The sequence below is a fragment of the Delphinus delphis genome, chromosome 20, assembly GCF_949987515.2.
Source record: "Delphinus delphis chromosome 20, mDelDel1.2, whole genome shotgun sequence".
NCBI classification, from domain to species: domain Eukaryota; kingdom Metazoa; phylum Chordata; class Mammalia; order Artiodactyla; family Delphinidae; genus Delphinus; species Delphinus delphis.
In genome coordinates, this window is record NC_082702.1 from 14,003,591 (window position 1) to 14,029,034 (window position 25,444).

At 52.1% G+C, this 25,444-nt stretch overlaps 1 protein-coding gene across 1 annotated transcript in view; it reads right to left on the bottom strand.

The window, feature by feature from the left end:
* Positions 1-25,444, bottom strand: part of SIPA1L3 (signal induced proliferation associated 1 like 3) — a 236,744-nt gene that overhangs the window by 75,324 nt on the left and 135,976 nt on the right. The window contains exons 4-9 of the mRNA XM_069540227.1: positions 20,866-22,695; positions 16,887-17,017; positions 8,685-8,873; positions 7,279-7,453; positions 5,105-5,208; positions 2,084-2,241 (exon numbers count right to left, since the gene is read on the bottom strand). Of these exons, the coding sequence (XP_069396328.1) occupies positions 2,084-2,241; positions 5,105-5,208; positions 7,279-7,453; positions 8,685-8,873; positions 16,887-17,017; positions 20,866-22,387 (2,279 nt within the window). The 5' untranslated portion in view covers positions 22,388-22,695. The remainder of the gene's footprint in view (positions 1-2,083; positions 2,242-5,104; positions 5,209-7,278; positions 7,454-8,684; positions 8,874-16,886; positions 17,018-20,865; positions 22,696-25,444) is intronic.

Sequence of the window (25,444 nt, forward strand, 5' to 3'; positions counted from 1 at the left end):
AACATCTGTTAGATTGGGTGCTAGGCACATGGGTGTCTGTTATATTATCCTCTGTACTTTTCAGAACGTTTAAAACATTGCATAATAAAAATATTTCAAATTAAACTGCAAAAAAAACAAGAAAGCTTCGAGCATCAGAAAAAAAGAGATCGTTCTGGAAACCACGTGAAGGCCGGCCTGGAAAGGCAGGAGGTCAGCCGCAGGCTCCTGTGATAAACCAGGTGGAAGAGGGGAGCTCACAGTTAGGAGAGAGGGGAGAAAGGCCCACCCAGCAGCCCCCTGCTTCTGATGTGCTACAGGAGAGCTGTGTCCTTCTGTGTCTGTGTGTATGTGTGTGTGAGCTCGAGAACAACTCCATCTTTGCTCACCAGGGCTACCTTTGAGCTGCTGAGGAACATCGACAGCATCTCAGTAACCTCAGGCCCACATGGAGCCTGGAGGTGCAGGGCCTCGTAGCTGCTGCTCCGTCCCGGGAACAAATGGGTGGGGGTGAGGGAGGGGGGCTGCAGGCCTGGGCCTGGGCCATGTGAAGGCCCTGTCATGCCGTGTACTGGCTCCCAGTGGCCACTGGGCAACACATCTAGCCTGGTGGTCAAACAGCACGTCCTGCATATTGGAATCCACCTCCCTTCTCTCACACATTTGGCCAAGAAGAAACTGGTAGATTCTGGCAATTCCACTGAGACCACCCAGTGTACCTACGCACATACCCTTTGGCCCAGTAACTCCATGCTCGGGACTTTATCTATCCCAGCTGTGTACTTGGACGCGTGTGCGATCACAGTCTAAACTAGGTTATGGAGACTTCCCTGGCAGTCCAGTGGTTAGGACTCAGTGCTTTCACTGCTGAGGGCCCAGGTTCAATCCCTGGTCAGGGAACTAAGATCCCACAAGCAGCACAGCATGGCCAAAACACAAAAACAAAAAACAAAAACCCCCCACAAAACTAGGTTATGCACTGCAGCAGGGAGTGTAACAGCAGGCAACAGCAAACAACCCAAACGCCCACTGATAAGGGATGGGGGGAGGTTCTCAGGCATCCACGTGATGGACTAATATGCAGTCATAAAGAAGGAAGAGGCACTTTAAGGACTGGTGTGCCAAGTTCTCAAAGGCTGTTGAGTGAAGAAATACAGGATGCAGAACAGTGTGTGGGATATGGTACCATGTGTGTTAAAAGGTGGAAAAGGAATACTTGTAAGCATTTGCCTGTATGGCCCGAAGGTATCAGGATACGTGAGAAATAGCTAATAGTAGTTGCCTCTGTGACAGGCAACAGGGTGGTTGGGGGTCAGAGGTGAGAGGCCAGAGAGCTTTCCACTTGCCCTTTGGGGGCCAGCCACGCCCCCAGGTGAGAACTGGTGCTTTGGAAGGACGCTGAATGGGTCTGAGGCTTGTGTCACTTCTTGATCTGCGAACTAAGAGAAGCCTCAGCTCTGCCTCCCGAGGGGGGCCCCTGCCTGCCCTGTCTCCATCCTTCCATATTCCGATTTTCCTGTGCCTCTCAGCCCATGCGCCCTGTGCCCAGGCACAGCTGGTGGTCTTACTCTAGGATGGGCACGTGACCCCAAGCAGGTCAATGAGCCTCAATCCTGGGGCTTCTTTTCCTGGGACAGGAAAGCTGTCTTTTTGCTGGATTTGCAGCTGGGAAGATGTTAAGCTTGGAGCTGCCAGCAAACGAAGTGACAGACAGGGAAGTGGAGCACATCCGGCTAGGCCCGAACGTGTCATTTCTGAGAACCAACGTACATAACTGCCTTTTTGAGGTGGGTTTTCTGTCACTTGCAAGCAAAAGATTCCAGGGAAATACAAATCCCTGATGGTTGGCTTATCGAAACTGGGGTGACATGCCCCTTTCTGGTTAAGAATCACTCTCTCAGAAGGTGTGGGAAGGTGTGAACAGAGCTCCCCTACTGAAGCACAACAAGAAACGCAGGAGGCAGCCCACCTGGGCCAGCTGTCCCCCCACTCTCTCTCTGCCGCAAGCTGTCCCCACTCTCTCTCTCTGCCGCACGCTGCCTGGATGCTGGAAACCAGCTTTTGTGGTCTCCGGTGCATGCAGGGGTAGGGTGCAGGCGCGTACCTGTAGCAGACGCTATCGGTGCAGGGCTTGTGGACTCGGACAATGATGAAGACGTGCTGAAAGTGGGAGCGGATGTTCTTGGGGGTGAAAGGCAGCGCCCCGGGCTCCTGGAAGATGATCGTCACGATGTCGTTTCCTATGTGCCTCTTCCTTAGTAGCTGGTAAACGGCGGGGAGAGGAAAACGTCACGGTCGGCTCAAGGCTCACGATCTGCCCTGTCACCTCCCTGCCGTCTCCTTCGGTGCTCCCCCTCGCTCACTCTGCTCCAGCCACACTGGCCTCCTGCTGCCCCTCAAACACTCCAGAGACATTTCCTCCTCAAGGCCCCTGCCCTGACTCTTCCCGCTGCCTGGAACGTTCTTCCCCCAGATCCCCACATGGCTCGCTCCCGCCCTCCCTCCTTTCAGGTCTTGGCTGAAATGTCACCCTCCCACAAGGCCTTCGCTGACTGTCTTACCCATGATGTCACCCCCTCTGCTTTTCTGCCTTTATTACTTAACACTTAGCGTACAGTGGCTTTTCTGCCTTTATTACTTAACACTTAGCGTACAGCGGCTTTTCTGCCTTTATTACTTAACACTTAGGGTACAGCGGCTTCCCCTCTTCCTTTTGTTTCTTGTCTGTCTTTTCTCACCACCATGTCAGCTCCGTGAGAACAAGGGTTTTGTCTGCTTTGTTTGCTGCCCCCTGCTGTATCCTCAGTGCCTAGAGCAGAGCCTGGCACACAGCAGCTGCTCAAGAAACATCTCTTGGAGAAGAGCATGGGCTGGCGGCTTTCGACTTGCTCAAGGCCATGCTCACAGACGATGGCAGAGTCAGACCCGAGACCACTGGCAGGGCCCATCCCTGCTGCCGCCCCTTCTCGGACACCTGAGTTGAGAAGGCTGGGGCAGCAGCTTCAGACCAGCCCACAGGAACCCTGTCCTTTCTCCCCTGCCTGTCACGGTCTCTGAGAAAAACTCTGTCATCTTTGTAGGCGATGATGTACTCACGACATTTTACTTGTTTGCTGAAATTACATTGTTCTTATTTGTACAAGTTTAGTCTTCATGTAACTGTTAGGAATCCCCATTGGCCACGTGAGGTCCGCAGATAGGAGACACGTGTAGCTCTACATGAGGTGGCCCGTGGTGTGAAATCCAGTCACACAGAGTGGCACAACTCACACTTTGGAACTCTTAGCTCTTTATGTGTGTTTTACACTGGATGAAATTAAATTGCTAGATAAAGTACCCATTTACTGTGGCCGGCCCTGTACTAGGCATTTTACATCCACATCTGAAAGCTGCAACCTCGTTTCATCTTTTTTTTTTTAATTTTTATTTATTTATTTATTTGGGGGCTGCACTGGGTCTTCTTTGCTGCATGCGGGCTCTAGGGTGTGCGGGCTCAGTAGTTGTGGCTCGCCGGCTCTAGAGCGCAGGCTAAATTGTTGCAGTGCACGGGCTTAGCTGCTCCACGGCATGTGGGATCCTCCCGGACCAGGGATAGAACCCGTGTCCCCTGCATTGGCAGGCGGATTCTTAACAACCGCGCCACCAGGGAAGTCCTCGTTTCATCTTTACAACAAGGCTGTGAGTCATTAACTCATCCTACCTCCTTTTACCGATGAGAAAAGTTAGGTTCCCGGGGGTTAAACGTCTTGCCCTAAGTCACACAGTCATGGAGGGAAACAGCCAGGATTTGAACCCGCTTCTGCTGGACTCCACAACCCAAGCTTTGCCCACCATGCCTCCCAGACGTCCAGGAGTAGGTTTCTGTCTGCTTCCTGTGCGCCTCCCATGTCAGGCCCTGACTCAAGCCCCAGTTTCATGCATGAGTACAGGGTCCTTTCCCAATGACCCTGCGACATGGGTGCTACCATTCCGCCCATTTTACAGAGGAGGGATCTGAGGCTCAGGGAGGTGAGATTACACAGCTAGGAAGTGGCAGAGAAAGAACTCCAACCCAGGCTTAATGACAGCAATGCTCTTACAGCTGCTATTAGGTGACCCTTCTGAAATCACCGATATTTGACCATTTTCGGCCAGTAAAATCTACAACATCACCTGTACCAATGGAAAAAAATATATACACTAAACCATAAGTCTGTGGGGTTTCTGTTCATTAGAAACTGCTCCCAGACTGAGCATGCATGGCGTGTCCAGGTGAGGAGGCTCCTGGTGGTGGGCGTCAGCTGTTGCACCCACCTAGCACCTCCTCCTCTTCCTTCTGGCAGTCGTGTCCATCCCCTTTGGGAAAGCACCTCCCTGATCTCTGTCAATGTTTCAAGCTGAGCTGACCTCACTCGCCCTCTCTAGGGGTGGGCATGTCCTTCAGGCTTGGCCAGTCAGCCCATTCCATCCCTGCCCTGGGCCTGGCAAGTGAGTGATCCAATGAGATTCATTTCTGAAACGTTTCTGGGACTTCTGCAAGGCACAGCTCTCTTTCTCCCGTGGTAGCAAAGCTGGTGGGATGTAAGGCGAGGGCTGCTGGGGGGCGACTCTGCACTACTTGGGAAGGTCTGTGAATAAGGCCACTACGAAGAAAACCAGAGGCGAGAAATGCAAAGAATTCCTAACATTGTTTGAGCTCCTGGATCCGGCCATACCTAAAGCCAGCCCTCTCCCAGTACTTGAGAATTACCTAACCCAGTAAATCCCATTTTTTGCTTTTGCCAGTTTGATTTGTGCTTCTATCACTTGCAGTCGAAATAATGTTGACTGATTCACTTTTTTTTTTCCATAGGATCCCTGATGACTCAAGAGACTCTTGAGGGGAGTTGGGGTAGAAGGATGGCCAAGGAAACGGAAGAAAACTGACAGTGAATGACACCTGACCTAGTCTCCAACCCCCAGGTGATGAGACCGTGATGCAGAGGGTCTCCAGGGCCAAAGGCCTCCACGTGCTGCAAAGGATGGTGCCAGGGGAGCCAGTGCCAGGCAGGCAGCCAGCTAACAGCTGTGGGGAGGGAGAGTGCCATGGCTTCAGCTGTGTACCCACTGGAAGTCACCTGGGGCCCCCACCCTGGGCCCCACTGACCTGCTGCCTGTTGTTGGGGGTATAAGGGAGCAGGGTGGAGACATGGAACATGATCTCATAGTCCTGGTAAGTCGTGTAGAGGGAGTGGGTTCCCGTGGAGTCAGCTGAAACAGAAACACCAGTTAGCACCACGCCTCCAAAACCCCTGGGCTCCTGCCATATCCCACATGCCATCTGTGTTAGTTTTTTTTTTTTTTTGCGGTACGCGGGCCTCTCACTGTTGCGGCCTCTCCCGTTGCAGAGCAGAGGCTCCAGACACGCAGGCTCAGCGGCCATGGCTCACGGGCCCAGCCACTCCGCGGCATGTGGGATCTTCCTGGACCGGGGCACGAACCCGTGTCCCCTGCATCGGCAGGCGGACTCTCAACCACTGCACCACCAGGGAAGCCCTGTGTTAGTTTTCAACTCGATGTTTTCACTTAACTCCACCCTTTAAAATCCAGTAAATTTAGATAAAAAGGAAGTCATACATTAAGCACCCACCAGACTGGTAAACATTTAAGAGTCTGACAGTGCCAAGGGTTGGTGGGGATGTGGGGCAACTGGAACCTTCTGTGTGGCTGGTCAGGTGGTACAACCACTTCGGAAAACTCTTTAGTAAGATCGACTGAACCTTTAGATAGGCTTAATTGATGACCCAGCACTTCATCTCCTAGGATCACAGCCTAGAGAAATTGTACACAGATGCCCCGGAATACGGGTACAAGTATTCTCCAAATGTTAGTCCAAGGAATAGATAAACAGTTCATAATGTGGAAAAGTACACGGCTGTGAAAAGAAATGAGTCACAGCCATCACATGGGCAAATCCCACGAATACAATCGCCAGACACAAAGGAGCACAAACCGTATGATTCCATTCACATTATGTTGTCAAACAGGCAAAACGAATTATATTATTTAGAGATGCGTATGAAGATGGCAAAACTATGACGAAAAGAAGGAAACGATAATCGTACGAGTCAGAATACTGTTCATCTCTAATGGGAGGGAGTTATGACCAGGGAGAAACACCTGATTAGGGGCTCTATGGGGGAAACTGAGGCACAGGGAGGGAGTGACTTGCCCAAGGTCACGCACACTTCAGTCAGTGGTGGCGTCTGGACTGGAACTCAGGCTATCTGACTCCAGAGTGTTTCCTTAACAGTATTCAATGCTGCCTCTTATGAGTTTCAAAATTCTCATAGGAAACAGACCAAAATCCCTAATCTTTAGCCCTAAAGGTCCTGCACGGTAAGGCCCCCGCCTGCCTCCCTCACTTCCTCCTTCACATTAATTCCCTGAACAACAGCCTTTAGACCTCAGGGTCCAGGGTTTTTGCATGTGCTGTTCTTTCTCCCTGGAACGCACTTCCTGCTCCCTCTTTGCCTATTTTATTCCAACTCATCCCTCTCGGGTCACATGCCATGTTCTTGAGGCCCAGCCCCCACATGAGGCTGGGTTCCCCGTATTTGATCGTATCCTCTTGAACTGCTCCTTCCTGCCCAGGGAGGACAGCCAGGAGGTTGTTTTTGCTGGATGTGTGAGTGAACCCACAAACCACACTGCAAGTAACTCCAGGGTGTCACACTCACCCCTGGAAGCCTACTCCTTGGCCTTTTTGAGCACTGAGGTCCACCAGCTTTATTTAACTGTAGGTGCAGGGGAAACAGCAGTAAAACAGACCGAGGAATCCCTGTTCTTGTGGGCTTCCATCCTAGGGGAGAAGCTGTGACAGGTGAGGTCACTGAAGCCTTGGTTGGCCAGTGCCAGAGCCAGGTGACCTCCAGGTGGCTGTGAGGCCAGGGCAGCCCTGCCTGTTAGTTGGGGACACTGGCCAGGAGCACTGTCTTCCCCGGGGTCCTCGTGCACACTGGGCACCATGCGGGTGTCTGTGGCTATGACCCCTTAGGACGTCTCCCAGCGCACATGTGCACAGGATCTCAGAGGACGTGTCTAGGAGCACAAGGGCTGATACACAAAGCAAGTGAGTCTTCAGACTCTACCAGAACAGGAGGTACTGCTGTCCAGAGTGGCTGCACTGCCCGCACTCCCACCAATGGAGTCCTCGAGCTCCCGCTGCCCGGAGTCCTCACCTGGGTATCACCAGGCCTTTGGGCCTTAGCTCACGGGATGAGGGTGCGGTTGGGACTCACCCTGCTCCCCCCAGCAAGGCCACCCGCCACTGCCACTTACTCTTGACGTCCAGCTGGGCGGCGTACTTGGTGAAGCCCTTCAGGCAGACCTTCTCTCCGATGAGGGAGAGGAACTCCTCAAAGGCCGGCCCGGCCTCCTCGTTGTTGTACATCTCCTCCTCCGAGCTCTGGCCAGCCTTGCAGTAGAGGATGCCCACTTTGTGTTTCCGGCAGAGCTGCGGAGGCGAGAGCGGCATCAGGGAGGCAGGCCAGGCAGAATGGAGCGGGGGCATGGAACAAAGCAGGCTCTCTCGGGCGCGGAGCCCAGGGAGCTGCCGGGGTCACACAGGAATTCAGTGCTACAGCCAGAGAAGAAAAAAGGCATGGGGGCACGTCCCAGTTGTCCCTCTCCCACCCTGCCATTCCAGGGAGGCACAACAAGGTGCTGGTGCCGCCATTCTCATGCTTTCTACATGAGGGCCGAGGGCGGCTGGCGACGCCATTCTCTCAAGGGAAAGACCTTGGCCGGCTTCCCACAGTAGGTGGACCGGACCTGGCTAAGGTTCTGCAAAAGGAAATTCTGGAGGACTCAGTCTAGTCGACATTGTTTTTTAGGGGGTGAGCCCTTGATAACCGTGTTTTTTCTTTTTTTAATTAATTAATTTTATTTATTTATTTTTGGTGCGTTGGGTCTTCGTTGCTGTGCGCGGGCTTTCTCTAGTTGCGGCGAGTGGGGGCTACTCTTTGTGGCGGTGCGTGGGCTTCTCACTGTGGTGGCTTCTCTCTTTGCACAGCACAGGCTCTAGGAGCACGGGCTTCAGTAGTTGTGGCTCGCAGGCTCAGTAGTTGTGGCTCAAGGGCTCTACAGTGCAGGCTCAGTAGTTGTGGCGCATGGGCTTAGTTGCTCCGCGGCATGTGGGATCCTCCCGGACCAGAGCTCGAACCCGTGTCCCCTGCGTTGGCAGGCAGATTCTTATCATTGTGCCACCAGGAAAGTCCTCCATGTTTTTTTTATGTATCCCTGATTCCTCTGTTCACTGGTGACTGGACCATTGACAGTCATGTGACCTAAGGGTGGGCCAGTCAGAGGCTCTCCTGGGGCTGAGAGTCAGCTAACTGGGGCCTGCATGTGCCTATAATCCTAACAGTAATTCTGTGAGCTGTGGGAGGGCCAGAGAAGCAGAGGGAGGCAGTGTGCAGTGAGGGAGAGGGAGCACGCACACACACACGGGAACCTGGTGGCTGTTTTGTTCCTAGACTATTTCCCTCCTAAGACCCAGTCACGTTCCGGCTCTTGGCACCCCTAGAATTTGATAGGAGACCACTCCTTTTACTGGAACTAACCTGAGTGGGTTTCTGTTCTTTGGAGAAAAAAACAAGTGACCAAGACAGAAGGAGGTACCGGGAGTGGGGCTGCAGGCTGCTGCCCCAGTGTCCCCCCACCCCCCTCCCTGGGCCCCGGCTCACCCCTTGCTCGTCGAGCTTCAGCAGCTGCTCCGTCACCTTGGGAGTGTTGAGAGCCAGCCGCAGGCAGTGGATGTTGAGCTCGGGGATGACATACTCCAGGGCGTCCTTCAGGGGCAGGCCCCGCCCTGTCCCATGCTTCATAGCTGTGGGTGTGGCGTCCTCCAGGATGGAGCCACGCAGGGTGGTGAGCTGCTCGAGGAAGAGGAGGGAAGGTTAGGAGGCTCTCAGGACTCGGGAAGGGATGAAAGCACATGAGGGTGTCCTGTTCTCAAAGCAACACGTGGGATGGTTAGTAGCCTGGGCTCTGCCAGAAAGCACTAGGTCTGGACCAACTTGAACTTGCTGTCTCCTGGCTGTGTGTTCTCGACCAAGTGACTGCCCATCTGTGAGCCTCAGCTTCCAAGGACTGTTGGGAGAACTAAATGAGACGGTGGATGGAACATCCTTCATTTGTTCAACGAATGATGAAAGAAGAAAGACCCCTGTCTTCCTGGAGCCGACGTGCGGGTGAGGAGATGGATTATGTCAGGTAATAAGAGGTATAATGGATAAAACAAGCTCCACAATGTAGACACTCAAACAAACACTCTTACTGTCATTATCAGAAATAATATTATGTGTACACTTATTACCATAAGCTCTTATGTAAAACACCTGCCTGCCCTGGACACCGGTACCAGCTTGGATCTTGAATTGTGACACTGGTTTTCAACCTGGTTTCCTGATAAAATCACCACCAGTGGTTCTGATTCGGCTGGTCTGTGGTGGGGCCCAGACATGTATGTATACACGCACGTATGTATGTATACACACACTTACATATTTGTATACTTATACACACACACTCACTCACTCTCTCTCTCTCTCTTTTTTTTTGTGGTACGCAGGCCTCTCACTGTTGTGGCCTCTCCCGTTGCAGAGCACAGGCTCCGGACGCGCAGGCTCAGCGGCCATGGCTCACGAGCCCAGCCGCCCAGCGGCATGTGGGATCTTCCCGGACCAGAGCACGAACCCGTGTCTCCTGCATCGGCAGGCGGACTCCCAAACACTGCGCCACCAGGGAAGCCCCTCTCTGTCTCTTTTAATACTACTCAGGTGATTCTGATGTGAAGCCAGGGTTGAAAACCTGAGTCAAGCCAATCATGACCATCTCATTCCTCTTACGCAGATGTTGCTTTCCAAGTTTTTCCTATAGTTGGCTACATGACTAGTTCCAGGCAATGAGATGGGATGGAATTCAGCTTGGGGAGGACGTCTAGGGCAGATTTTCTTCCCTGGTAAAAGGAAAGCCCCTTTCCACCTGCCCATTTTTTCTAAGGACAATGGTATAAGGATAAGATATTTGGAGCTGTGGAAGCCATCTTGTGATCGTAAGTAAAGAGACAACAACAACAAAAATTACACAGAAGTCATGTCCTGCCACTGCCTACCCCCAGACTTCTTGTTAGATAATTAAAATAACCCCGTATTTGTTTTAGCTATTGTTAGTCATGTTTTCTGTTATTTTGCAGACAAAGCAATTTCTAACAGATACATCTTAATAACGAGTCACAATTATGAAGGCATAGTTCACTGCACTGTATTCCAGGAATGATAGCAGCTATCTAGGTATAGGTCTGTTCAGGGGAGGTTTTACTATCTCCATTTTACAGATAAGAAAACTGAAGCTCTAAGAGGTTAGGTGCCTTAGCCAAGGTCACCACAGCTAAGTGGCTGAACCAGGATTCCAACCCAGGTCTGACGTCTCCAAAGCTCATGATTCTTCTCTTTGAAATATTTTTTTAACTGTGAAATATAATCCGTATACAGAAAAGTCTACAACACATATAAGTACAGCTCAAGGAATGATCACAGAGTGAATACCTAGGTATCACCACCCAGACCAAGAAACACACTACTAGACTCCGGAAACTCTTTCGTGCCCCTTCCCACCTCCCTAATGGCAACCCCATCCTGACTTTTCACACCAGAATTTATTTCTGCCTGCTTCTGAGCTTCATGTCGTTTGTATTCTTTTCTATCTGGCTTCTTTCTCTCAATGCTATGGATGTGAGATACGACCATGTTGCAGTAAGAGGCTGACGTTTTTACCCCAATGGATTTAATCCATCCTACTGCTGACGAGCACGGAAACTGCTTCCAGCGTTTGACAACTGTGAGCAGTGCTGTTAGGAACATTCACGGAAGCATCTCCTAGTGCACATGGACACATTTTCGTCTGGGTTTATACCTAGGAGAGAAATTGCTGAGTCACCAGGCATGTTAATCTTCAATTTTACTGAACTGCCAAATCGTTTTCCAAGTGGCTGTACCAATTTACACCCCGCCAGCCCCGTCTGAGAGCCCCTGCTGCTTCCCGTCCTCACTATCACTAGCGCAGGCTTCCATCTACGCTGTGCTGCTGGCCGCCAGGCTCCGCTGTGCTCTGGGTGAGGCACGGCAGCTCCAGCACCACAGCGAGAAGACTCCCTAGTCTGCAGCAGAACAGGGAAAAAAAATCCTCCCCCAAGGGGATTGCTGTCAGCACCCAAAATACACTTGGGGCTACGGTTTAAAGACTAGGGAGGATCAACATTAACTGGAAAAACACGCTCACCCCAAAAAGTCAACAGATGCAAGAGGTGGCAAAAATGACGTGTCATGACACTGCCTCTAAGCATACAGCCTAACCCTGCCAAACAGGACCTGGGCAAGAGGCATGCGTGTTAGGAATGAATGATCTCATGGTTGGGAGTTCCCAGTTCTGGCTTTGGGAATTAATAAACAAACCTCTCTTAGGATAAGCCGGATAGTCTTGAAGTACATCACGAAAAACTGTGGTGTGGATGCTCTGCCCTGCCAATCTGGGTGGCCCTGGGATTGTGAATTTCAATGAACGCACCAACGGGATCAGCGCCTTTCTATCCTGCTGACACTGCCCCACAGTGCCCTCTGCTGGGGCCAAGAGACAGCGTGGACCAGAAATCCTCATTCTCTTCCAACACTCGAGACAGGTGGCCTACCGTCACATTTTTGGCTCTGAAGACTTGACCAAAAGCCACTACTTGAAAAGCTCCCAGCTTTTCCTTCTCTGCTGGCGATAATAAGTAGGGCACTGGCAGGCTGCAACGTGTGGCCACCTCTGCTCTCCATCTGGTCCTGTCCACCATCATGTCCTACCTGGACTGTGACAGCAGCCTTTTCCCAGTCTCCCTGCACCTGCCCCACCACCACCCCACGCCGGTCCATTCTTCCCGCAGCAGCTTGAATCAGATGGTGTCTCTCCTCTGTGCAGAACCTGCTGACAGCGTTCCGTCTCTCTCCCAATAAAATCTACACTCGCAGGACTTCCCTGGTGGTCCAGTGGCAAAGAATCCGCCTTACAATGCAGGGGACGTGGGTTCGATCCCTGGTCAGGGAACTAAGATCCCACATGCCACGGGGCAACTAAGCCCACATGCCACAACTACTGAGCTTGCATGCCTCAACCAGAGAGCCCGCCTGCCGCAAACTACAGAGCCCACGTGCTCTGGAGCCTGTGCGCCACAACTACAGAGCCCACGTGCCCTAGAACCCACACACAACTAGAGAAGAGAAAAGCCCGCACGTCGCAATGGAAGATCCTGCATGCCTCAACGAACATCCCGCGTGCTGCCACTAAAACCCGACACGGCCAAAAGAAAAATTAAAAAAAAAAAACCCTTGCCTTAAAACAAAACCAAGCAAAACTACACTCGCTGCTCAGGCTGCGAGACCCTGTGTGCTCTGACCCTTGATGACATCTGGCATCATCTCACTGAGCTGTGAAAGGGATTCAGGGCCACATCAGCAACTAACCATCGGCACAGGTTGTTCTCCACCAGCTACTGACTCAGATGCATCCCTGCCTTCCCCTGTGCTGCGTCCACCCTCCAAGAGCTCTTCCTGGGAGGTCACTTGGGAGTCAGTCTGCCTTGGTTCAAATCCCGGCTCTCCCCCTTCTCTAGCTGTGTGACTCTGGGCAAGCTGCTGAATTTCTCTGTGCCTGTTCCCTTATCTATAAAATGGGGAGTAACAGTGCCTGTCGCAAAGGGTTATAAAGATTCAAGAAGATAGTCCATGTACAGTGCTTTTCTACCACTGTGTCTGGCACACAGTGAGCACTCAATACATGTGCTCGCCATTACCACATCACACACGTCGGATGTTTTTACACAAAGCCATATGTGTAGTTAAAAATTTAAAAAAAAGTTAACCTTAATAGGAAGCTACAGTTTGTTTCTCCCCCCACTTAACAGTATGCTTTGGAGATGACATCACACCATCATCGGTGCCTACTGAACACAAGTGAGGTCCCAAATGAGGTTCGCTACTACACTTGCTTTTTACACTTAATACAAGGTTCTTCCTTTTCTGCTTTGTATACATATATACTGTTTAAATTCTTAATGAGTGACAGTTACTTTTTCAATAAAGAAAGAAAAAAAAAATCTAAATCTCTAACCCTCACAAAACTAAGGCTTGTCAAAAACTCATATCTGGGGCCAAAGGGAACCCACCGAGCCTGCTGGGCCAAAGAGTCCTCGGCTAGTTGGCATTCCTTGTGTCCTGCCGGCAAGGGGCTCAGGACAGGGCAGCCCTGGCCTGGAGCTTGTCCTGTCCAGGCTCAGGGTGGGTGGGGCTGATGTTTCGGCGTGTGGTCCTGAAGCCCAGCTCCAGTCTGTTCCCGCCCCAGCGGGAGGCTCAGAGCTGCCAACACTCCCATCCCATCTGCTGGGAGATGTGAGCCCACTCGGTCTGCTTGGCGGCCGGGGGCGGCCATCTGGGGCAGGCCAGCCGGCTGGCTTGGAAAACAGCCTGGGCCCTTCGCTCTGGCCCCCATGCCTTGGTTAACCGGAGCCCGAGATGTGTGTGTCGACAGGAGAAGGGCAGAACTCTGACCATAAGCTGAACCTTCACTCCCCAGAAAGGCCCTCTGACCTTTCGGGAAACAGTGACAACACGACAGCAGCGTCATCACAGTATCTGCCGCTCAGAGCACTCACCACCCTGCAGCCTTGTGCTATGCCACCTCGTGCGTGCCGGTCCAGGAGAACCTTCCCGCCTCTCCAGGACACAAGGAACAAACGGTACAAAGTCTATTTTACAGATGAAGAAACTGAGGCATCCAGGGGTAAAGCCATCTGCCTAAGCTCACAAGGCTAGTGAGTGGCAGAGCCCAACCGAACCCCAAGCTGTCTGTTCCCAGAGCCAGAATACAAACTCAACCCCACAGGGCGTGGGGAGTGGTTAAGAGCACGGGCTGGGGACACAGGCAGTCTGGGTTCATATCCTGGCTCTGCCACTGGGGGACCCTCATGAGTGACAGCCCTAGGCCTCAAGAGTCCTCATCTGTAGAATGGGGGGAATGGGACCCACATCGTGGGACTACTGAGAGAATCTGAAGGGTCAATGCATATAAAACACTCGGAAGAGTGCCTGGCAGGAATATGTGCTAAGTGTTAGCTGTTCTTATTACTACTGTCATTACTACTTTCGGGTTATGTGACTCTCTGCCTCCATGGCAGGAAGGGCCTTAGGAAGGGGCAAGGCGAACCTTGTTGGCCTCTGCCCCTACCTCCAGATGACAGGATGACGAGGTCCTCAGGCCTTAGTGCCCAATAGGCGGCTCTGCAAGGGGCTGGGGCCAGGACTGAGTACACGTGTGGCCTGCATGTGTGTGAGGGGCAGAGAAAGGCCTGCTTGTGGCCATGAACCTCACGGTGGGCCAAAAGTCAACAGGGCTGACTGAATGTGACACGGGGACAGGAAACTGAGACCTCTCCCAACGGCTATCCTCACTGGGCTCTCCCCGAGTGCCAGGCCCAGCACTGCCTATTTTATATGGGCAACCTCACCAAGCCCACACTATGGTCCTGTGAGAGTGGGATTCCCATGGGGGAAACAGAGGCTCTGAGAGAAGAAGCCACGTGCCCAAGGTTTCACAGCTGCTGAGTGACTGTGCCAGGCCTGGTCCTGCCTCAGGACCTTTGCACTGGATGTTCCCTGTGTCTGGAACACTCTTCCAGATGTCCACATGGCTCCTCTCATCTTCTTCAGGTCTTTTACTCAAATGTTCCCTTCCGAGTAACACCTCCCTTGACGATCCTGTCTAAAAATCTTACCACCCCCGCACTTATCTCTCTTCCTTGCTTTACTTTCCACCTTGTCATCATGTACCACGTAGTATAATTTACAAGAGTATCTACGTATTGTCTGCCTCCCCAGCAAAAATGCAGTCCCATGAGCATCTCTGCTGCCTTATTTCCACTGTTTCCTCAGTGCCCAGCACAGTGCTGGCCGGTGGTGGTGCTGAGTGAATCTCCGTGGAGTGGATGAACCCCAGGCCTGTGCCCCTGAGCTGCGAAGGCCCTGTGCCCAGCCTGGGGTGGATCAGAGGCTAGTGTGTGGGCGCTGGGCGTGGGAAGTGAACGGAAGCAGGAACGAGCCAGGAATGGCACCAAGCCAGTTTCCAACCTACTGAATAGGAACCACAGCAAAGGGAGTGAATATACATAATCGGTGTAGAAAATGCCCGGCACACAGTGTTGAATAAATCTACAACACAACAGCAGCTGTAATACTATTGATTAGTATATGATGGCCGTTGTCATCTCACCTGGCAGCTCCCCACGTGTCCTGCAACACTTGGATACAGTGTGAGCTGTCACCTCACATTCTGCCCTGGTGTTCATCTGGCCAGAAAGGTGAGGAGAGGGAAGGAGGAGGATGCTGGGGAGACTCCGGGGCCGGTGACCACCTGTGATCTGGGGCACAAAGGTTTTGGGGCTGCCTCCCCTACGCTGCCATCTGTGTCATCTCACTCCCCCTCAGCGGGAAGGTCTTCGCAAGGGGATGCGGCCACGGCCCTCGGTGCAGCATCTGCCGGCCTGGATGAGGTCCAGGATCGGCCGGCCCCACATCCAAACTCCCTGGCAGTGCCTGCCTGTTGGGCTCCCATGTCTGTGCAAAAGCCCAGGCCCAAGGGGGATGGGGTAATGCAGGGGTGAGGGAGATCCATTGGGGGGGCCTGCCCAGCTGATGATTGCTCCTTTTCTGAAAAGGTCTTCCTTTGAGGTCTTTTGGAAGTCTCTATCATTTCTACTGGCCTAGCTCCCCACCTTTTGCTGAGGAACCACCCCCCTACCACCACCTGTGGGTGGCTCTGACAGAACTGTCGATCACAGTGCCCAGCCCGGCCCCTGGACCCAGGGTGGAGCACATGTGCTAGATCTAGACAGAGTCCTCTATCATCCCTGACAACAGTGACTGGCCCACGCTTGTGATCCAAGCAGAGCCGATCAGAGTCCTTCCCAGAGATTCAGCAGATAAGAACGCAGAGGAGAAAGTATAAAGATGGAAAAGATTTGAGCAGCCGGTCCCCATTTTCCCATGACGTGGGGAGAGCTTGTTGGTAGCAGGAGAGGATGACATTCACGATGCAAAAAGCAGCAGAGCCAGCTGAGCGGGAGAGATAAGGAGGCAGAGTTCTGGTGACATCATTTGAGTGCCTGGGTCCAGCTATGCCTGAAGCCATTCCTACCCCTGGATCTGCAGTTACATAAACCAATGAGTTCTATTTCTGGCTTAAACCAGATAGAAGTAGATTTCTGCCACTTACAACTTAAGAGTCCTAATCGAGCAGGGTGCCCCCAACGGGCCTTGTTCCCTAGCCACAGCTGACATTTACTCCAAGGGAAGACCTCTGACCAAGCCAGGACAATGGGATCCTCTATTCTGAAGGAAAGTAGGCAGGCTGGGCCTGTTTTGAGCTGATCAACATCAACGGCAGTGCCTGCTGCTGAGATTCCCCAATTCCTGCCCTGCCCGAGACCTGCTGCCTTAGTTCTCCTTTCCACTCTGCAGGGCATCTCACAATCCTGAAAGAATCCCCTATATCTCTCCCTTTCTTTTTTATACTCATCACAGTTAATCTTTTGCAAATGTCAGAATCTTGGGCTCTGCAGTCAGACACACTGGATTCCAATCCTGGCCACTTAGTCACCGATTTCAGACATGTTTCTGAGTCTCAGTCTTCCCTTCTGTAAAATGGGGAGACTGACAGGATTGTTCTCCTGAGGCTGTTGGAAGGATTACGAGTTGAAACAGGGGAAGCACTTACCCACAGAACCTGGCACAGAGTAAGGGCTCATAGATGTGAGTGGCTGTGATTTATGTAATAATAACAATAGCAATGGGACCTACCTCGCGGGTCCGGAAGATGATCCTGTACTGGTACTGAGGCCCGTGGTCCTTGTGGTCCTCCAGCTTCTCCCGCTTGATGCTCACGGCCACTGGTCCCAGCTTCTCGTCCACGCCAAAGTAATTGGCATGCTCTGAGAGGGAAGAGCAGGTGAGCTCAGAGTCAGCTCTCTGGGAAGGAGGGGTGACGTCCCACGGCAGGGCTGCTGAGAGGACAGCCGGGGAAGGCTCTTGTGCAACCCGTACAGAGCTCTTGCGCAGGCTCTTGGGATCCTGGTCACACAAACCTCATGGCTGGTCACGATCACACTCAATGGAGAGACCGTTAGGAGGTTAAAGCCCACCTTACTATACCCCACAGAAATCTCCTGAGTCTCAGCGCTCTCATCTGGGAAATGGGGGGCCCTCACGCTACCCATGATTCATAGAGCCAATGTGAGAGTGAAACGAGGCTACGAACCAAAAACGCTTAGTGCAGTGCGTGCCATGTTATAAACCTAGCTTCGCTGTGATTATCCCATATTTGCAAATGTTCAGCAGCTTAGCTGCCAATTAGCCCTCGTGAAGTGGTTAGATTCTAGTCTAGAGAGGCTTTTGCCCGGCTGAAATCCGGGCCCTGGACTCATTAGATGTGTGGCCCAAGTCGCTTGACGGCATTCTCATCTGTACAACGGTGTCAGGAAGGATGGAGCCCTCTCTCAGCCGGTTGTAAGGACTAAACAGGTCAATAAGCATGGAGCCCTCAGCACAGGGCCGGGCACAGAGTAAGCACATGAGATGTGTTGGCTAGTACTACCCCCAGGGCATGATGTTTGTCACAGAAAAGGACCATGATTCCAGTCCCCAAGCGTCACCTTTATCTAACCATATTTCTATAGATGTAGGAAACTTAAACACTACTCTTTTTTTCCTTATGGTGACAGAGACTTTACCAAGTCATGGAGGAAGTCTCCTGTTCTCTCCCCAAAATGACAGCTGTCTCCCCTTTTTAAAAAAACATGCTGCTGTCTTATAATCCTTCCAGGCAAACAGTTCTAATTGATATATAACCCAAGTATCTCCTGCTTGTGGTAGATGCCTGCCAGCAGTCTGTCTTAAGTCCGTGAAGTCAGCAGCTCCGCACTGCCAGAGATTCCTTCCCACCCCAGCGCTCTCAATATTTAAATGTTGGTTCCTATTCTCATAAGATGCTCTTGGTGATTCAAAGGCTTATCTAAGGCTCAAATGTGTGTTAATTAATGGTCCCAATAAGAACAGCACCTGCAGTGGGTTAAACAATCTCCCCAGCTGGTCAGAGAACAGAGTAAGTGTGCTCCACAGATATCAGTTCATTCCTGAAACAGCTGCAGGATCTGTTTTGTTTTCCGCCAATGCATACCCAGTACCTTGCGGTCTTAGCATAGAATAGGCAATCGATAAACACTGACCAATGACTAACTTATTTATGAGTTTCCAGGACTACAAAGAAATCATTCTTTTAAAGAAAAGCTTCTTTTTAATGCTCCATGATAAGCACTATCTGCCTGATGAAGAACTGTTTTGATGTACAATCTTATTTGATCCTAACCACAGTCCTTCCGTGTAGGTATTCCTATGTGCAAGTTGAAAAGAACGTGTTCTCTGTTGGTTAGGCAGAAAATTAATATAGTATAAATGCAAAACCAGGTTTCAAATCCTCTCAGCCTTACTTTCTGGCTACTGGATTCGTCAATTTCAAAGAGCGACCCTGTCAACTTCTCCCATGGGTTGTGGATTTGTTCACGTCTCCCTGTCGCTGTATTAGTTTTTTATTTATATACCCCTCAAACAGGTTGCCAGGTATACAAAGGTTCAAAACTATTACAGTTTCTGGGTAAATTTTTAGAAAGTCAATAAGAAATGGCCCTTTTGGTTCTTCAAACAAAGCTTTTAGCCTTGAAATCTATTTTGTGTGATACTGATGTCACCTCACCAGTTTTCTCTTGGTTAGTGACTGTCTGAACTTCTTTTTTCACCCCTTAATTTTCAGTCTCTGTGTCATTTTGTTTCTGGGCATGTGATGCTGCTACAATCATCTCTGTTCCTCACATGAGGACACGGAGTCCAAGGGGTAAAATGTGTCACGTAGCTAATAAGCTATGAAAAAGACATCCCAAACCCAGGGCTGTCGGACTCCAACACTGGTGGACCTCCAGAGACTGTACTCTGGACGATCTAGTTGACATTTGTTGTATTTGACTAGGATACTGCTTTAAAAAAAATTTTAAACTAGTTGCTGTGGAGTACTGGCTGCCTATCGGTTACCTATTCTTCCCTTCTTTCATTTTAAGAGAAACCCTCTGTTCTTGGAGGAAGAAAAGAGAGGGGCTATGTCTACCTAAAAACTAACATTTCCCAGCCTGCCTTGCAGACAGGTGTGGCCAATAACCAGAAGCAGTTGGCTGGGACTTCTAAAAATGTTCTTTACAAGGGGCTGACTTGAAAAAAAAAAAAAGGTAGGGGTGCTGAGTTGACATTTTGCCCGAATCCTTTCCTCCTTTTCTTTGCCTGGAATCATGGGTGTGATGGCTGGAACTCCAGCAGCCATCTTGGACCAGGAGACCACCCTGAGGGCTCAGAGGCCATTGCACTAAGGCTGGCATTCCACTGTTTCTGAGGAGTAACCATACCAGTCCGGGGCTGCACATCTCCAGACTTCTTTATGTGAGACAAATAAACTTCTATGTTGTTTTAAGCCTGTTACTATATCAATTCAATTCTGAATTGATATAGGAGAATCCATACTAAAAAAATCTGAATTTCAGGAGAATCTAGAAAAATTGGAAAGGCTGGCAACACTGAGCTTGTCTATACTTCCTGATGACAACAGTGAGCTGGAGCTGAGCAGGAGCTGCCCTTTGTGCAGTCCCTGCCTGGTTTGCTTCCCTCTATTGTCTCCTGCCTGGTCCCCGGGGCTGCCTGGGTTTGTGGTCTCTGCACTATGCTCTGCTGCCTCCTAGGATTGCCTCATCAGCACTAATGAACTTCACCATGTGTGATGCCTGTGTTAACACCCTCCAAACATCAACGGCTCCGCCGTCAAAGGGAATCCAGAACCTGCCAGCTTCTTCCCCCCTCCTAGGCTCCCCTAGACCTCCCTATCACCATCTCCTGCCTGGACCATTGCAGCAGCCTCCTCCTCGGTCTCCCAGCTCCCCCTGCCCCCACAGCCTGTTCCCTAGAGGGAGGCTGAGAATACCTGAGTCAGATCAAGGCCCTCTCCTGTTCAGAACTTTCCTGCGGCCCCATCTCACTCAGGGTAAAAGTGAGAGTCCTCACTGTGGCTCACAAAGTCCCACATGATCTGCCCCTGTCACCTGTCTCAGCTCCTTCCACTCTCCCTCAGTCACTCTGTCCCAGCAACACTGGCCTCCATCCTATTCCTCCAGTGTTCCAGGACTATTGCACTTGTTTCCCGTGTCAGGAACACTGTCCTCAATCTCCACAAGCCTCCCTCCCTCACCTCCTTCACCTCAGTACTCAAAGGGCACTCACTAGGAGGCCCTCCCTGACCATTCCCTACTGAAAATGCAACTCCCAGCACTGACACTGTTTCCCTCTTCCCTGCTTTACCTTTCTCCACCGCACTTGCCACTCACCACACCTTACGTATTTATCTAGTTTTATTGTTTGTCTTACCCCACTAAGACATTAGGAAGACAAGGTTTTTGTTTCAAGCTGGTCAATACTGTATCCCCCAGCTCTAGAAGGTGCCCTGGCACATAGCTGACCCAAGCACATATTTGCTAAGTTAATGCATATCTACTGTTTCATGTAGCTCGGGGTTTTAAAGTGCTACCCATGTGTCATGAGGCTGGACTCCCTGCATCGTCACAGCCCCTCTCTGAGGGAGGTCTTGTGTCTTTCTGCACCCTCGGTGCCCAAGGAAGGGCCTGGCAGCGAATGAATGAGCAGTGACAGTCTCAGAGACCAGGTGCTGCCCGCCTGTCTGCCCCCACCTCACCTTTGCCCACGAAGTAGTCCTGGTAGTAGCGGGCGCCCAGGTCCACGTGCTCGATGCTGTACTGCCGCGGGCGACTCTGCGTCCTCTGCTGTTCCTTGGGCACCTCCAGCACCGAGATGCTGGCGTTCGTGCGGTAGGCGCTCAGGGTGGGCTCCGGAGGGCGGCCCTCTCCGCCGCCCCCACCGCTGCTGCCTGTGGAGCCCGCGGCCGCCCGGGAGAAGCTCACGTTGCGCTCGCACTCACCGCCGATCTCGTTGCGGAAGTGCGGGCAGCTGAGCAGCAGGTCGTTGCTGTTGTCGTCGCCGAGATCCTGCTCCAGGTTCTCCTTGCAGTTCAAGTCCTCCGTGCTGGTGAAGGCGGGGTCCAGGCCGCCGAGGCTGTGGGCCCGCGACGCCGTGAGGGACGCCATGGCCGAGGCGGCCGAGGCCCCGGTGGTCGTGTTCCGCCGCTGGGCCGTGGACGCCCGGTTGGCGGCCGCCTCGTTGAGGTCGAACAGCATACTCTGCACGTCGAAATGGGCGAAGCTCTTCTGGCAGACCCACGGCCTGCTGGCCTCCGGGGGGCTCCGGCCGTCCTCGGCCTCCCCGGGGCACCGGGCCGCTTCGCCCTCGGCTTTACTGCTCCGCAGCTTCCGGAAGATGGACGAGTCCACCGCATCCCCACCGCCCAGGCCCCGCGTGGACTTCTTCCGGGCCTTCTCCTTCTCCTTCATGGGCTGCAGTGGCAGCAGGCCGTCCTTGGCGGGCTGCCCGTTGCGGGCGTCCCCCTTGGCTCCACTGCCGCCCCCCGCCACGTGTCGGCCGGGATCGGCCCGCAGGAGCTCAGTGAGGCTCGGGGCACCCCGGGCCTCGGGCTGCTCGCTGCGGAACTCATTGAGGATGTCGAAGAAGCTCTGCTCGGGCACACCCTGCACGTCGATGGAGGACGTGCTCCCATACTCGCGGAAGAGCGGCAGCGCCCCCGTGTGCCGGGCGCCCCGGGGCTCCGCCGCGTCCTCCAGGTCGCACTCGCTGAGGGTGATCTCGCTGCTGCTGCGGTGCCGCAGCGGGAGGAAGGCCCTGCCGGGGGACCGGGGCCACCCGTCCTGGAACTCCACATCCTTAGACCTTCTCCTGGAGAGTCGGTGCAAGGCTTTGGACCCTGAGGAAGCCGGGGTGCTGGTGGGGGGCTGTCCGTTCTGTACGCTTCTCATGGAATGGGCCACCTTTGTGGCCTTTGTGCCATCTGTGTCCTGTGAGGGGCTGGGGTTGTTCTGTTCTCTCAGGGCCTCCCGCTTGGGTGGCCAGTCGGCCACTCTTGCCCGCACGCCCATCTTGGGCACCGCGGGGGTGGTGGGACTGGGGCGGGTGGTGGCACTGGCCGGGCTCTCACCCACAGCCTGGGGCATGCTGCCGTTCTGGACCCAGAATCCCATGGGAGCGTAGTCCCCTGTGTGCGGGCCGGGGAGGACATCGGCTGCCCTGGTCCCACAGCTGACGGCCAGGTCCACACCATCGTTGGGAATGGGCCGATAGGTGGCCATAGTCCACGGGCACTGGAGTGCTACTGGCCCCTGAAAGCTGTAGACTAACTTTATGGGGTCCCCTGGCCCTCAGCCATTGTTCAGGGCCACCAGTCCCAGGATGAAGGATTCTGGCCCCTGAAGCCTGTCGGGAAGGTTGTGAGCCTGTGGAGTCCAGTTCTCCACCATCGCTGTGGACAACTGAGCCAGGACAACCTCACGAGGCAGGCGCTGTCCTGGGGCCTCCAGACTGAGTGGCTCAGCGGGGCCGAGCAAGCAGCAGGTGTGCGCGAGGGCTGGCAGGCTGCAGGGGTGCCTTCCCTGCCATGCTGAAAAGGGAGAAAAGGCAAAGGTGAGATGTGACGTTATACTGCTCCCAGAGAATGACCTTTTGTTTTTGACAGCTTTACTCATTTAAAAACAAACAAAACCACAAAAACCGTTTTACTATGGAAAATTTCAAACATACCCCAAAGCAGAGAGGAGGACACGATAAGCCACCCCACCAGCTTCAACACTATTAACTATTGGCCATTCCTGTTTCATCTGTTCCCCTACTCCTCCACTTTGTTTCTGGCACAATATTTTAGAATAAATCCCAGACATCAGGCCATTTTACCTATAAATAATTTAGCTTGTATCTCTAGCATATAAGGCCTTCAAAAAAAAAAAAAAAGTAACCACGATACCTTTATCATACCCATCTAAATAAATAAGAATTCTTTAATGTCATGTAATACCCCAACTGCATTACATTTCCCTGCACTGTCTCAAAGATGTCTTTTGAAAGTTGACTTGTTCAAATCAGGATCCAAACAAGATCTGTACCCTGCTTTGGCATATATATTTCTTAAGTCTCCACTACTCTACAACCCCCCCTCCCCCATCTTGATGCTATTTACTTATGGAAGGAATGAGGTCACTTGTCCTGCGGCGCTTCTCACTTTCAGGATCTGGCTGACTGTTCCCTGTGGTGTCACTGCACATGTTCCTCTGCCCCCCATGAGTCCTGTCTACTGGTGGTTGTACACAGAGGCTGCACAGTTGTCCATCTGTTTTGTAGTCCACCTGACCAGCCACCCCGCCAGAAAGGAAATGAAAAAGATGGAGGAGTCACCATGAGCACTGGTGGATTTGGGGGAGGGAATGTCTCTAGAAATCTATGTGATTAATAAATATTGATACTATGAGAGCTGGCAGATCAGCTCCTATTGCTTCTTTGCTGACAGGTCCCCAGTGGCTTCTTACTGCATTAGAATAAAATCCAAATTCCTTCCACTGGCTCATGAGCCCCACAGGACTGGCCAGTCTCCCTGTTGCCTCTCCCCAGCCCCAACTAAGGGATGTGCCTCTCCCATCACACTGGCCTTCTTTTCTGTTCTTCTGACATATCAGGCCCCATCCAGGATGTGTGGGTATCCTTCCTCGGTCCTTCACCAGGCTGGTTCCCTAACTTGATATTCATTCTTTAATGAAGCCTTCCCAAACCACTCTAGGAGCCTTTCTCTGTCACTCTGCTCTCTTCTTTTTCCTTAGAGGTTACCACTAATTGAAATTAGTTTGCTATCTACTGGTTATCTCCATCACTAAATTATCAGTTCCAGAACGGCAGGGCGATCTGTGTTGTTCACTGATGTAGCCCCAGCTCCTGGAATAGTGTCCAGGACACTTGTTCACAAGTGTATGAATGAGCGAACAGACAGCCTCCACCTGACCTGATGTGTTTAGTGCATCCTGACTTGCGCACCTCTGGGGAAGGGAGTTCATTCTTCTTCTGCCCGGCAACATAAAGTACTCTGCAGGATCACTTCCCTTTGTCTCTACCCTGAGCTTCTGGAAGATGAAACCCTCAGTGGGGAAGGAAGGGGAAAGTGGATCATGGCCTGTGGCAGAACCTGCTGCTTGTCCCAGCAGCTGTGCCTCTTTCTCCTGCCAACAGTACTGATTTTATTCAGGGCAGCAGAGTGCTGGGTCGGCCTGGGCATCTGACTCAAGGTGACTAACAATTACTTTCCCTTGGAATGTGGAACTGGACATGGCCATTGTGAGTGATGTGCCTGACTCATGTGAGTCAGTGAGTGTTGGTGCTTTCTGAGTAAGTGGAAGGCCTCCTGTGTGAGCACGAGTATGAGTGTGTGTGTACGCGCACGTGTACACGTGTAGGAGGCATTTCACAACTCATGCCTAGAGGTACGGAGTTAGCTGGCAGAGAGGCACCGCCGGGGAAGCATGAAGCAGATTCATGGAGCAAAAAAGAAGGGGAGCCTATAGCCTCTGAGAAAGTGAGAACCAGGTGAGGGGAGAGGTGGGGCTGGGGCGCAAAGCGCCCTCTTCCTGGTTCCCCATGAGCATTCCTGAAGGTACCATAGGGAGGCATACAGGGGAGGTGGCAGAGAAGGGGCAGGAAAGTGGAGAGTACCCAGGGTTGGGCTGGTTAGGGGAGATGGAGGCCAGGTGAAGCCGTGGGGACCTGGACAGCAGAGCGTCCTCTAAAGAGGCAGCTGGGCCTCAGCTTCTGCAACCAAGCCTTGCGGGCATGTGGATGCCTGATCATGGGATTTTTCAAGAGAAACCAGAAATCTAGAACTGTATGCAACATCTCCCAACCTGAAAAACAAAAACAACAGCTACGACAGCAACAAACTAACATGCAGAGATGACCTCTAAAAGGACTTTCAAGAAACTGCTCACGGTGGTTGCCCCTGGGGAGGGAAACTGGGTATCTTTCCTCTCCACTCCCAGCCCCATCCCTGCTTCATTTATTTTCTTTAGTACTTATACTCACTTATGTCTCTGATTTATTCCTGGCCTCCCTCCCCCCATAAGAATGTGAGCTTGTATAACTGATTCACTTTGTTATAAAGCAGAAACTAACACACCATTGTAAAGCAATTATACCCCAATAAAGATGTTAAAAAAAAAAAAAAAAGAATGTGAGCTACTGTGTATCCCCAGGATCTGTGTTTTGGAAGAAGGGGCAGAAAGGAGCCTTACTTTTTATTGCACACCACTGGCTACCACTTGCATTACTTACATGTATTCTTAGTCAACAGATGAATTACCAACACACACCACAAC